The 12,688-nt window shown below is 47.4% G+C and overlaps 1 protein-coding gene across 5 annotated transcripts in view; it reads right to left on the reverse strand.

Moving 5' to 3' along the window:
* The window catches only part of GYG2 (glycogenin 2), a 33,523-nt gene extending 26,628 nt beyond the window's left edge, over positions 1-6,895 (reverse strand). For 2 of the 5 annotated variants that reach the window (XM_075915647.1, XM_014577857.3), the window contains exon 1: positions 6,567-6,895. Coding sequence is in view for 2 of the 5 variants with exons in the window: in XM_075915658.1 (XP_075771773.1) it covers positions 6,567-6,573 (7 nt within the window). In the remaining 3 variants the exon portion in view is untranslated. The remainder of the gene's footprint in view (positions 1-6,566) is intronic. The other 3 variants (XM_075915658.1, XM_006112254.4, XM_075915666.1) reach the window with 2 other exon arrangements.
* Positions 6,896-12,688: the final 5,793 nt, after the last annotated feature.

Here is a 12,688-nt window from a genome sequence, read left to right on the forward strand (position 1 = left end):
TTCCCCCTCCTCTCCCCGGTCATTATACAGTGAAACAGTCCCTGCTGTGCATCCCATATCCCCATTTAGTAATTCTATAGCAGAGCCCTTCCTTTCCATTTCATGAGAAGCAATCCTATTTGAGGCATATCCCATTGTCCTAGCACAACCAAACCCTGAGCTTGCTTTAATTTAAGTTATGACAAGAGGAAGCCACATACTGAAACCGGTGGTCCTAGCTCTTACCATTAGCAGGAGTTCTTGAAAAAACATATGGACAGACACATGGACAAACTCTCTCAAGTATATAGTAGATAATTACAATAGCAAATTACTGATTAAAATCATGCCACTTTAGAATATTGTGGATGCAAACAAAAAACATATGCTTTCTGTTACACCCCCACAAAAAAACCCACTCATGAGCATCACTAATCTATGAATGTTCCATATGGGGTAACTTGTTTCTTTTTACTTTGAAACCTGACATCCTTCAAAGTAACAATAAAATTTAGGCTTTTTACATATGAAGCATGGCTTGATAGTTTCCCCAATTTAGAATTTGTATTCACTTATAATTAATATATATTTTTAGGGTAACCCAGGAGACCTTTCAAACTGCATTAATTATCTTTAAAATTAAGGGCTAGATTCACCATATATACCCATGCAAGTAGTCTTATTGGGTATAATACTGCCCACATGAACTCAGCTTTGCCATTACATTTAATGGAACCAGGTTTCATTCTCTGACTCCAAAGGACGTGTAAGAGTAGTAAAGCAGGCAAAGTTTGGCCTTCAGTTTTGGTCCAGGGTTTATGGCATGTAAGTTAACTTTAATTGTATATTTTGAAGAGTCTCACTAGTATGCATTGTAATGATAATGACTTAGTTTTAAAAGAACAGTGTGTTCCTTCATCAAAACTTTGTGCTTTAAGGTTCAATTTGACAAAACCCTAGCTGAAATGATTTAGTTGGCATTGGTCCTAGTTCAAGCAGAGGTTTGGACTAGATGACTTCCTGAGGTCTCATCCAACCCCAATATCCCCAGCAAATAATGGTTTTCAAGCTGTGGAATGCTGAAGATAAAGTACTTGGAGTTATGTCCTTTGTAACTTCTGCTACTGCCTTTTCTGAGGATCAGCAACCCCATTCATTCCTTCCCCCCCCCCCCCCCCCCCACACACAAATCTTTCCTGGTCATATAAAACCAACAGAGCGGCAGCACGGTTTTCTCAGGCATGTTGAGGTTCACACTGACATTGGAAGCAATCAAGACTAGGACTGGTAAACTCTGGTGTGATGCCTGCAAGAACTGGACAGTATTTAAACACCTGGTGCATTGTACAGTACTACTATTTTTGTGATCACCAGTATGGTTCCCTTGGTACTGTGTGTTTCATCACTTATTTGCTACAGATACTTATGGTCTCATCTTATACATAGGGGCTGCGTCTAGACTGTCATGATTTTCCGCAAATGCTTTTAACTGAAAAGTTTTTCCATTAAAAGCATTTGCGGAAAAGAGCATCTAGATTGGCACGAACACTTTTGCGCAAAAGCACTTTTTGCGGAAAAGCATCCGTGCCAGTCTAGATGCAGTTTTGAGCAAGAAAGCCCCAATTGCCATTTTCACCATCAGGGCTTTTTTGCACAAAACAGTCCTGAGCAGTCTACACTGGCCCTCTTGCACAAATACATATGCGCAAGAGGGCTTCCCCCCCCCCCCCCCCCGGGAACAGGAGCATCATAGTATTTGCAGAAGAACACTGACAATCTTACATCAGATCGTCAGTGTTCTTGAACAAATTCAAGCGGCCAGTCTAGACGCAGCCAGGCAGTAGGGCAGGGAACACCTCTTTGTGTCTTCACAGTGCCTAGCACAGTCTGGCCCTGACCTATGACTGGAGTTCCCAAGTACTAGTTACTAATTAAAGGTATAAGTATCCCAGACTGACTAACTTTAGAATACCTTCACTATGTGAAGGTTAACAATTTAGAAGTTATCTAAAAGCTGTTGCTCCCAACTGCAGAGCTAAGCATTTTGGCTGTGAGAGATGGCCAAGAAAAAGTTATATTTAATCCTGGAGGATGCTTGACCCAACTTCAACCTTTAGGGACATACTGGTGGATAAATGTTTACATGTATACATTTATGGGTTTACATGTATACTGTTAGAGGTTAACAAAATAACCAAACTATTCCTGCCTATACTATATATACTCTCTGAAGCATATAGCAAGTCTCCTCTTCACCCACTCCCGGAAAGTGTGCTTTTGTGAGGATGCACTGAACTATCCCAAGGAGAAAAAGCATTACAAACCGTTACAGGCAAACAGTATCACTGCTGTCTTTCACTGGCCTAGATGAACACAACTTTAGATATAGCCAAAAGTTCTGGAACAGAAGTGCCAGCTAAACCATAACTTTAGAATCTCAGACACAATGCAATACTATTTCTTTTACAGCAGGTAAACCACACAGCTGCACAAGGGTCTCTGTCAGGTTTCGAAACAGAGTATCCAAGAGCCGGACAAGACAAAGCAGCTGTCACCAATGAGGCCCCATGCCTAGCAGTCAGCTGACAGGTGACAATTTGGAGTTATTTAATACAAAAGGTTAGCGAGCAGGAGCAGAATACAAGAAGTTTGCAAAGGAGTGACTATTTGGCTGTTGCTACACTTCAAAGGCAGAGGCACCCTATTGACTAATTAGTCAATTACATCCCTAGTATAAAGGGCTTGTGCTCGCCCTTGCTGGAAACATGCAATCCTTTCCAGCTGTTTCTATTTAAAGGGCTCTCATGTTCCCCACAGCTGCTAGGCAACAGCTGCCTGATAAGCTCAGGGAAGGTGCCAACCCCTTTAAACAGAAGCACTTAAAAGGGCTCACAGCTCCAAGGCTTCTACCATGTTGCCACAGAGACAGAGACCAAGCCCTTTCAACTGTTTCTATTTAAAGGGCTCACCTCTTCCCCACAGCTGCTAGGCAAGGAGCGGGGAAGAGGTGAGCCCTTTAAATAGAAGCAAATAGAAGGGCTTGTGCCCCTCTCCTGTTCTGAGGCAACACACTAGGGGGAAGGGCCTGGAACTGCCTCATGGGCCAGATCAAAGTTCTAGGCAGGCTGGATCTGGCCCACTGAGAAGCTTTTGACCACCCCGGTCTAGCAGAAGAAATATACTATCAACCACTTTACCAGGATGGCAATGGTGATTGTAAAATGCTTAGGGAGCTTGGAGGGACTACAAAGGCATAAAACAATAGTAATGGGGAATTTCAACTATTCTCATATGTACTAGATATGTAACCTTAGAAAGACAACAGACAGCTAATGGGTGCGTCTAAACTGGCAAGATTTTGTGCAAAAGCAATAGCTTTTGCGCAAAAACTTGCCAGCTGTCTACACTGGCTGCTTGAATTTGCACAAGAGCACTGACATTCTAATGTAAGAATTCAGGGCTTCTTGTGCAAATACTTTGATGCTCCCGCTCAGGGATAAGCCCTCTTGTGCAAGAATACTTGTGCAAGAGGGCCAGTGTAGACAGGCACCTTAATTTTTTGCACAAGAAAGCCCGATGGCTAAAATCATCAGAGCTTTCTTGTGCAAAAGCACATCTATACTGAGCACAGATGCTTTTGCGCAAAAGCATCCATGCCAATCTAGACGCTCTTTTGAGGAAATACTTTTAACTGAAAAACTTTTCCGTTAAAAGTATTTCCGCAAAATGATGCCAGTCTAGACGCAGCCCTCGTGTTTAGAAGTGTTATGAGTTCAGGACAAGCTGCTCCATAAGAAGAGAGGCAATTCTTGGTTTAGTCCTGAATGGAATACAGGATTTAGTCCAAGAGATGAGCATAGTTGAAATGCTCAGTTATGGCAAACATAATTAAGTTTAATTTCCATGTAGGGGGAAAATGCCAAAGAAGCCCACCACATTGGAAGTACTTTGGAAAAAATAATTCTAACCGGTCATACAATAAGATAGGGTCTAAATTAGCTGTTACTGCCCCAGCCCCTGCGAGAGCAGCCACTGCCTCCAGCAGCCCCCCACCCTGCAGTGCTGGGGCAGATGGGAAGTGCCAGCCCCCGCCAGTTAGCTAGAGCCAGCAAGTATTACCCATTTAGGGTGATTTGAAAGATTAACTGGGTAACCTATAAGTATCCCTAACTTTTACTATGCAAGTAAGTTCTTAGAATCATTGTGATTAGTTCTCTGAAAAGAGAAAAACCACAATGTGCAGCAGCAGTCAAAAAATAAACTAATAATGTGAGGAACCATAAGAAAAGGAATTGATAAGAATACTTATCATAATTCTACTATATAAATGTATGGCACGCAGACCCCATGGATACTATGTGCAGTTCTTGACATAAAAAGAATGGGATTGTTTAGTTTTTGAAAAAAACTGTTGGGGGGAGGGTGCAACTGTAACAGGAGGTCTGGAAAATCATGACCAGTATAGAGAAAGTGAATAGAGAAGTGTTATTTACCCTTCGCATAACACAAGAATTAGGGGTTACTGCTGAAGTTAATAGGCAGCAGGTTTAAAACAAATAGAATCGCTTCCTCATAAATACAGGCAATCCGTGGCACTTGCTGCCAAGGAATTTTGTGAAGGTCAAAAGCGTAACTGAGTTAAAAAAGAATCAGGTAAGTTCAGCAGTGGCTATTTGCCAAGATGGTGAGGGATCCAATCCCACGTCTCTAAATCTCTGGACTACCAAAAGGTTGAACTAGAGGACAGGGGATGGCTCACTCAATTGCCCTGCTGTGTTCATTTCTTCCTGAGCAATGACAGTGGCATTGGCCACTGTCGGAGGACAAAATACTGGGCTAGCTGGTTCACTGGTATGATTCAGTATGTCCAGTCTCATATTATGTTCTTAAGAATAATCAGTCTGGCCTGGCACCCGCAAATACTCATCTAACTGCTTAACTTTAAGCAAGTGATTCATCCCTTTACTGGACCAACTTCCACTGGTCATTTATAATTTTTGCTTAGAATGCTTCTTTAGCTAGAACACTACAAACAAACCACCATCTGCTTAATGTTACACACTTACATAAGAGTTGGCAGGATGAGGGCCTAACATTGTCCAGCTATTGAACAGATGCTCCCCTGAAATCTTAAGCTGGACACACTGGTCAGTCTAATCAGAAAATAATCAAATTTTACAGTGAGGCAAATCCTTACTTCAGTTTTCTTTAATTATTAAATATTGTTTTGCATAGTACTCAAATTACTACTTAACCATAGTAACAGCTATTGATTTGTATTTATTTTCAACTGAAAAGCAACATATGGTCTAATCTCAGAAAAGTCAGCTCAGGACTTATAATTCTCAATATGATCAAGGTGAAAACCATATAACATGGTAAACTGGGTTTGACAGTCAGTTAACCAGGATTCTACTGCACTACATATATAGTCCCAGGATTTTTAACATCTCTATTTTTAAAAACAATTACTAAATTTGGTTACAGAGCTGCTGGAAATTCTGACATTGGAGGGATAGGTAAGAGGATCCCATGCAATTCATCATCAGATTTCCATAAGTCACAGGTTAGCATGCTACCAAAACCAACTCAAACATCTGCATAATTATTCTTCTTGACAAATAAGGATACCTAAAATGGTTTCTTTTATTATTTATAACTTCCTTCCACACTATTCCTTCCATGCATCATTTCCAACACTTAATGATTCTTTATCACTGCCACCATCTTTGTGGTCCAGAACTGAGAATTCTCAAAGCCTTCAGTGATGCTTCTTAATTGTTCAGAGGAATCCTTTCTAATTGATGTGAGAAACCTTCTTCCCCCCAACTTCTACCTCACAGTAACCCTGGGAAGTGCTTACTTTTTAACAGAGGGGGTGCAGGACCCCAAGTAATCTTTTTACATTTATAATTGATGCAGGAAGGCTAGAGGTGCTGGTGCTATGAACTGCTAAGCCTAGAGGAACTGTGGCTCAGTTCTAGCAAGCAGATGACACCAAATTAGGCAGTGATAATCCTTCCTGGGAAGGAGCATGCAGGAAAATTAAACCCCAGTGTCTCTATTAGAGACAATTACTATTAAGCTTTTTCTGAAACTGAGGGCTAATAAAAAACCATGCCAGTGTAACTACTAGCAACATAAAACATAGAGCTTTTCTTCATTCAAATAAAGCAAGCCCATAAGCATACTTGACACCAAACATGATCTTGTGACTATTTGAAATCTCTACTGATAAACCAGGTAAGGGACTTGATATTTGCATGTGTAATAGATAAATGAGGTTAGCACCTACCAACCAGATGGCTTAAAGCCTAATCCAGGTCTACCAATTACAGCAGAGTATTATTCTATTGTGAAAAAATATTGCGCACACTAAGTGGTATTGTCTTTATCGAGAAAAGCACTGGGAAATAGGTATGCTTTCTAAACCCATGGGAGGGAGGCGCCTCCCCTATCCCTGTACAGATCTAGCACACGCCCGGTGCACTCGATTCAAGACAAGGGGCTTTTAAAAAAAAAAATCCCAACGATGCCTAGTTAATTAGCAAGCTCCCCAGGGAGCGAGAGAAAGAAACCCTACTCACCGGCCATCCTTTCAAGCCACCAAGCTGGTGGGGAAGAGAACACGGGCAGCCTGGCTCCCAGCAGGGCCCGGGGGGAGTGGCCGAATCCCCAGCTGGTAATTAGCCTCTTGCCCGCGGCGGGAGACCCAGGAAGGGAATGGCAAAGTCACGCTCCCTGCAGCAGCGGTGTCATTAGCAGGGGACAGCGCCGGCCCCAGCGCGAGGGAGGGAGACTCTCACGTGCAGGCGGAGGCACGCGCCCCGGCCACTCCGCCCCCTCCCCTCCTTGGCGGGCGCGTCTGTCGCCGGGCACGCGACCCCCTCCAGCCCCGGGGGCTGGGCCTTTATGGGGGGGGGGGGGAGTGCGCGCGCGCGCGCGTTCTCCAGCTGCCCTTGCGCTGCCATTCGCTGGGCAGCGGGGCTGCCCCCGCCCCCCGCGCCGCCCGGCTGCACTCAGGTAACTTGTGGCGCGCCCCTGCGTGCTGCGGCGCTGGACAGGACAGCAGCGATCGAGGGGCTCTGTGTGCGGGCGGGGCGGGAGGCGGCCCCTTTAACCTGGCTCCCCAGTACTGGGCTTACGTGCTTCCCTGAGCCCTTTTAAATCTCACCCGGGACTAACCCCGCTGCTTTTTTTTTTTTTTTTTGGAGCTGGAGGGGGAGATGGCATTAAATTCTCTCCCCATCTCCACGTGGGTGTTGCGAGGGAGGTTGCTATTTTGCAGAGACAAGGCAAAGGTCTCCCGCCGCAGGCAAAGGGAGGTTTTCCAGACCTGAGTATTTTACATTAGGCTCCTGGAGCCATGTTCAGGGACGTAGATGAAAGTGCTTTGAGCAGGGACCTGCCCTCTGTTCTGTTTGTACAGCACCTAGCACAATAGGTCCTGGTTCATGATGGGCTGCTTGGTGCTACCCTGACAATAATATCCAAAAGTTTCAGAGGGGTAGTGGTGTTAGTCTGTAAAGGTATGTCTAACCTACAGGATATTTTCGAAAGAGGATATGCAAATTATGCAGGAATTGCATATCTTCTTCTGATCACTTTTTTGAAAGCAGGTCTTTCGAAAGTGAAAGTAGTCTGGACATTTTTTGGGGGAAAAAAACCCTTTTTCGAAAAACCACATAAACCTTTTTTTTTAGGAAGAGCGGTTTTTTCGGAAAAGGTTTTTTTTTTTTTTTTCAAAAAAACCTGCGTCCAGACTACTTTCCCTTTAGAAAGACTCGCTTTCAAAAAAGCGATCAGAAGATATGCAAATTCCTGCAGAATTTGGATCTCCTCTTTCGGAAAAAAAACCATAGTTTAGATGTACCCTAACTGGAAAAACTTAAACAATAACCAATAGTTTTGAAGCACCTTAGAGACTAACAAAACATGTAGAGGGTATCATGAGCTTTCATAGCCACAGCCCGCTTCTTCAGATGGAATGAGCTTAAGGGGTCCAGTTTTCAAATAAATAGCACAGAAAAGGGATGGGAGGGAAGAGGAGGAAAAACTTGCCAGGCTCATACAGCTTCCTTTGATGGGGGATCCCATTGCTCAGCACCTTATCAGGGCAATCCTGGCCATGTGTGACCTGGAGCAAGTATAGCCAGAAAGCTTTGCTGTGACTGTTCTGGGCTGTGGGATGACTTGGGAAGGGTTGTATAGGCAGCACAATCATCATCCCTGAGGCTGTTGTAGCTTATTTGGGATCACATTGGCTGAGAATTCAGCAGGTACAAATGCTGAATGATGCCACCTTTGTTCCCTGCATTCCTCAGCTTATTCTTTGTAGGGGCACTTTACATCATCTGCCCAAACAAAAACAGACTAAAGCTAAAAGGGCTCACCTGGACCAGGAGGCAGGGCAGACCCCGCCCCTACTGCCTTTCTGGGCCTGCACCCAACTGAGACCAGGGGAAGCAAACCAGCAGGAGAGGTAGCTGAGGGGGCAGGAGTGCAGGGAAGAGATCCCGAGCTGGCATGGCCGTCCCTGGAGCCCGACCAGCCATCACCGCCAATGCTGGAGCAAGGTCTGTTGGTACAGACACTTGCAAGCCGCGAGCTTAATCACAGACCCCAGGACATCGCCACAGACGGGGAAGAGGTAGGAAGTAGCCCAGGGTGGAGGAAGGATCTCCAGGCAGTCGGTGTGTTCCAGCAGACTTCCCTGCTGACGGGACGTGTTTACTGATATTGCTAATAGGGCCCTGGGCTGGGACCCAGTGGAGCGGGAGGGCCCAGTTCCTCCTACCTCCCCAAAAACCCCTGTAAGCGAGCCTGCAGAACTGTGAACAAGGCCTGGCTTTGTAGACTAGGCTGGACAGCCGTATTTACCCTAATAAAAGGGCACTACACTATATAGACTTGGCCAGAGGGCTGTATTTCCCCTGGTAAAGAGGCCCTAGATTGGGAGAGCCAGGCTAAAGTGTTTATGTATTCCTGGAGCCAAGTTAGATTTGTGCCAGGACCGGGGCCTGCCCTTTCACAGTGTGATCTCATCCCTTTCCCCCTTTTAAACTGAAAACGCCCTTTTTTTTTAATATATCTTTTACACCACTATAAATGCTAGAAGCAAAGCAAGGTTTAGGGTGCAGGTTGACAGTTCACAACCGCGTATGTAAGAATCTCATGACTCCATGAGAGGTCCCAACCCCAGTTTGAGATCCTCTGGTTTAAACATTTTTCTTGCTTAGCCAATTCAAGTGGCTGAGTGAATTTTGCTTAAACGTGCAAAAATAAAATTCACCGTTTGGTTGAGAAAATAAATATGGGAAGTTTCCGCTCAATTGGAAAGTTTTTATTTTGTTGGTTTTTTTTAAACTATAAACAAAGGTAGAGTAGGGTATAACAGTGGTTCATCCCTTACAAACTTTTAGTTCTTATGTGCTCTTAATAATATATGGAGTTCCTTTCTCTGGCATAGCTCCTGAAGAAAGACTTTAGCCCTCTTTTTCTCCCCAATTCTCTTAGGGTGCATCTACACAGCACTGTTATTTCAAGATAACTAGTGTTATTTTAAAATAAAAAAGCAAGCGTCTACACAGCAATTCCGTTACTTTGAAATAACTTCGAAATAACGGACGGCTTATTCCGAAATCTGTAAACCTCATTCCATGAGGAATAATGCCCATTTCAAAATAGCAATTTCAAAATAGAGCGTGTGTGGACATGGCAGCTGGAGTTATTTCAAAATAAGAAACCTCTAGGAAATCCCACAGGTGCCTTTCTGGCCACTCGGTCCACGCTCATCAGGACTCTATAGTTCCTCTTCTCCTACAGCCCTTAAAGCTGCAGCCACAGGGGAAAGGGCTTGTGGCAGGAAGCTGGCCCTGACAGCCTCCAGCCACACCGCAGCTGCCACACAGCGCATCCTTGGGTCATCATGACTGACCCTCCTTCACTCCCAGGGAGCAATCTGATGGCTCCCAGGAACCTGCCAGGTGCCAAAAGAGGCGTCCACCGTCCAGGTATGGGGCAGAGATCCTGGCCCTCATTGAGGTGTGGGGCAAGGAGGAAAACCTGCAGGATCTCTGCTCCAGATGGTGCAACATCAATATCTACAGCCACATGACCGATAGCCTGGCCACAAAGGACCACATCCGGAAGCAGGAGCATGTCTGGATGGAAGTGAAGGAGCACTACCAGGTCTATGCCAGAGTGAGGGAGCACTTCAGGGCAGAACCACACTCCTGCCCCTATTATCAAGACCTGCATTGCATCCTGAGGGACAGTGCAGCCCCTTCCTCATTCATGGTGGTTGACTGGGGCTGGAGATGTCCATCATTGCCCGCCCAGGAGCCAGAACCAGTGATGAGGAGGAAGATCCTGACACAGCCCAGCATCGTCACCTTGGTGATACTGGAGCTGGTATCCCCTGGCCTGGATGTGTCCCAAGTGTCCTCCGAGGCCAGAGAGGGAACATCAGGCAAGTGACCTTAGTTACCTCATACAAACAGGCTGGAGGTGGCGAGGGGCTGGGGCGCGCTCCTCGCTCATACTTCTCAGCTTTGGTCAGGAACAGGGGGCCAGACAACACCACCTAAGGCAGCTGCCTGACACCAGGGGAGCCGCAGGTGCTGGAGAATGCAGGAGGGTCTGCTGTAGGAGCACATCTCCCTGCTGTAGGCCCTGCATGAAACAATGGACCAGAGGGTCTGGCAGGACATGGAATGGCGGAGAGAGACCCGGAGGGAGTTTCTGCAGCAGGGCCGCACCATATGCGCAACCGTCCAGACTCTCCTCGCCCACCCAGAGCCAGCTCGTACTCCTGCCCCATCTCCAGCTCCTAGTCCTGACCCATGCCTGACCATGCTCTAGCCCCTCTACTGCTTCTCCCCCTAGCCTCTTCCCCTCCCCCCAACCTCCCTACCCCATAGTCACCAAGGTCCCCCGCACATGAGGTAGAGGAACCACCAGAGCCAGGTACTACTCCCAGCCCTGTGCCTCTCCTCCCCCCTCCAAGGTTCTGATGCCTCCTCCTCTCCATCCCCCACCCCACCCGACCCCCGGCTCTTTCCATGGTCCCTCCCCAATTACTTCTACCCCAAATTAATAACCAAAGAGTTCACTTAAAAAAAAGACTATTTTATTGCCTCAGCAGGGGTGGGGGAGGAAAGGCAGAGAGCGGCAAGGCACAGGCCCCTAGTGGGGAGGCCCTGGGGAGTGTCACTGAGGTCCTTGTGAGAAACTCTCCCTCAGGGCCTTCTGGATGCACACCCCAGCCTGATGGCCTTTGAGCAGCCATGCACAGCTGCCATCCGGCAGGCCCCTTTTCTTCTGTCTGGCCTCTGCCCCTCACCACACATGTTGTGGAGCATGCAACACACGGCCACCACCCGGGGGATGTTCCACTCCCCTACATCCTACCGGATCAGGAGGTATTGGAAACGGACCTTGAGATGCCTGAAGGCGTACTCCACCTGCATGTGAGCTCTGACCAGCCAGACATTAAAGCAGTCCTTGCTGGGGTCAAGGTGGCTGGTGTAGAGCTTCATGAGCCACAGCATGAGAGGGTAGGCCATGCATCATGGGGGATACAGTGGCATGCCCACATCCCCAACCCTGATCATGTGCTCAGGGAAGAAAATGCCAGCCTCCATCTTCTGGAATAAGCTGGAGTTTCTAAAGACACAGGCATCGTGAACCTTCCCCATCCTCCCAACGTAGATGTCGGCAAACTGCCTGCAGTGGTTGACCAGGGTCTGCAGGACCATGGAGAAGTAGCCCTTGCAGTTTATGTAGACCGATGCCCAGTGGTCGGGGGCCCAGATGGGGATGTGGGTGCCATCAATAGCCTCCTTTGCCCCTCCCCCCAGTTGGGGAAGCCCATGGCGGCAAAGCCAATAGCTATGGAGTCCATGTTGCAAGGTGGATGACCAGGACTCGAAGAACCGCGGCGAGCCTTGCTCACCAGCCGCGCTGTCCGAACCCGGCTTTTCCGGGTTACAGTCTACTCACCCGTGGCGAGTAGATTGTATTCTTTATCGAGCCCTGTGGATGACCCTGCACAGCAGGATGGTGTTGATGGCCCTCGCCACCTCTAGAAGGATACAAACAAACAGAATCACAGGAGTGCCAGAGCCCTTGGGAGGTCCCTGATCTTCCCCCTCCCCCCCACGCACACACCCTAGGAGCAACCTCCTATGAAGCCCATCCCCCCTCAGGGCTGTGTGAGGGTGGGGCTGGAGAATCAACCGGGGAAGAGGGCTTCTCCCCCATACCAGCCCCAACCCCCCCCTTTCCCCATGGTTCCCCATTCTAGCACTTCATCCCTCCTTCCCCCCGGGACTGCAGTCCTAGACAGCCATACCTGCATGACAAGGGCCCCGACAGTCGACTTTTCCACACCAAACTGGTTCCCAGTGGATTGGTAACTGTCTGGCGTGGCAAGCTTCCAGATAGTGATGGCGACCCGCTTCTCCAGAGGGATGGCGGGTCACATCTGGGTGTCCCGTCATGTGAGGGCAGGGGCGAGCAAGGCATACAGCTCCGGAAAGGTCTCCTTCCTCATGATGAAATTCTGGAACCACTGCTGGTTGTCCCACCACTCCTTGACAAGTTAGTCCCACCAGTCAGAACTGGTGTCCAGTCGCCAGAAGCGATGGTGCACAGTGGGGTGCAGCTGGAAGAGCTGTGCTCCCAGACAAATGGTGAGGGCCTCTTC

Source organism: Pelodiscus sinensis, chromosome 1 (genome assembly GCF_049634645.1).
Source record: "Pelodiscus sinensis isolate JC-2024 chromosome 1, ASM4963464v1, whole genome shotgun sequence".
Lineage (NCBI taxonomy): Eukaryota > Metazoa > Chordata > Testudines > Trionychidae > Pelodiscus > Pelodiscus sinensis.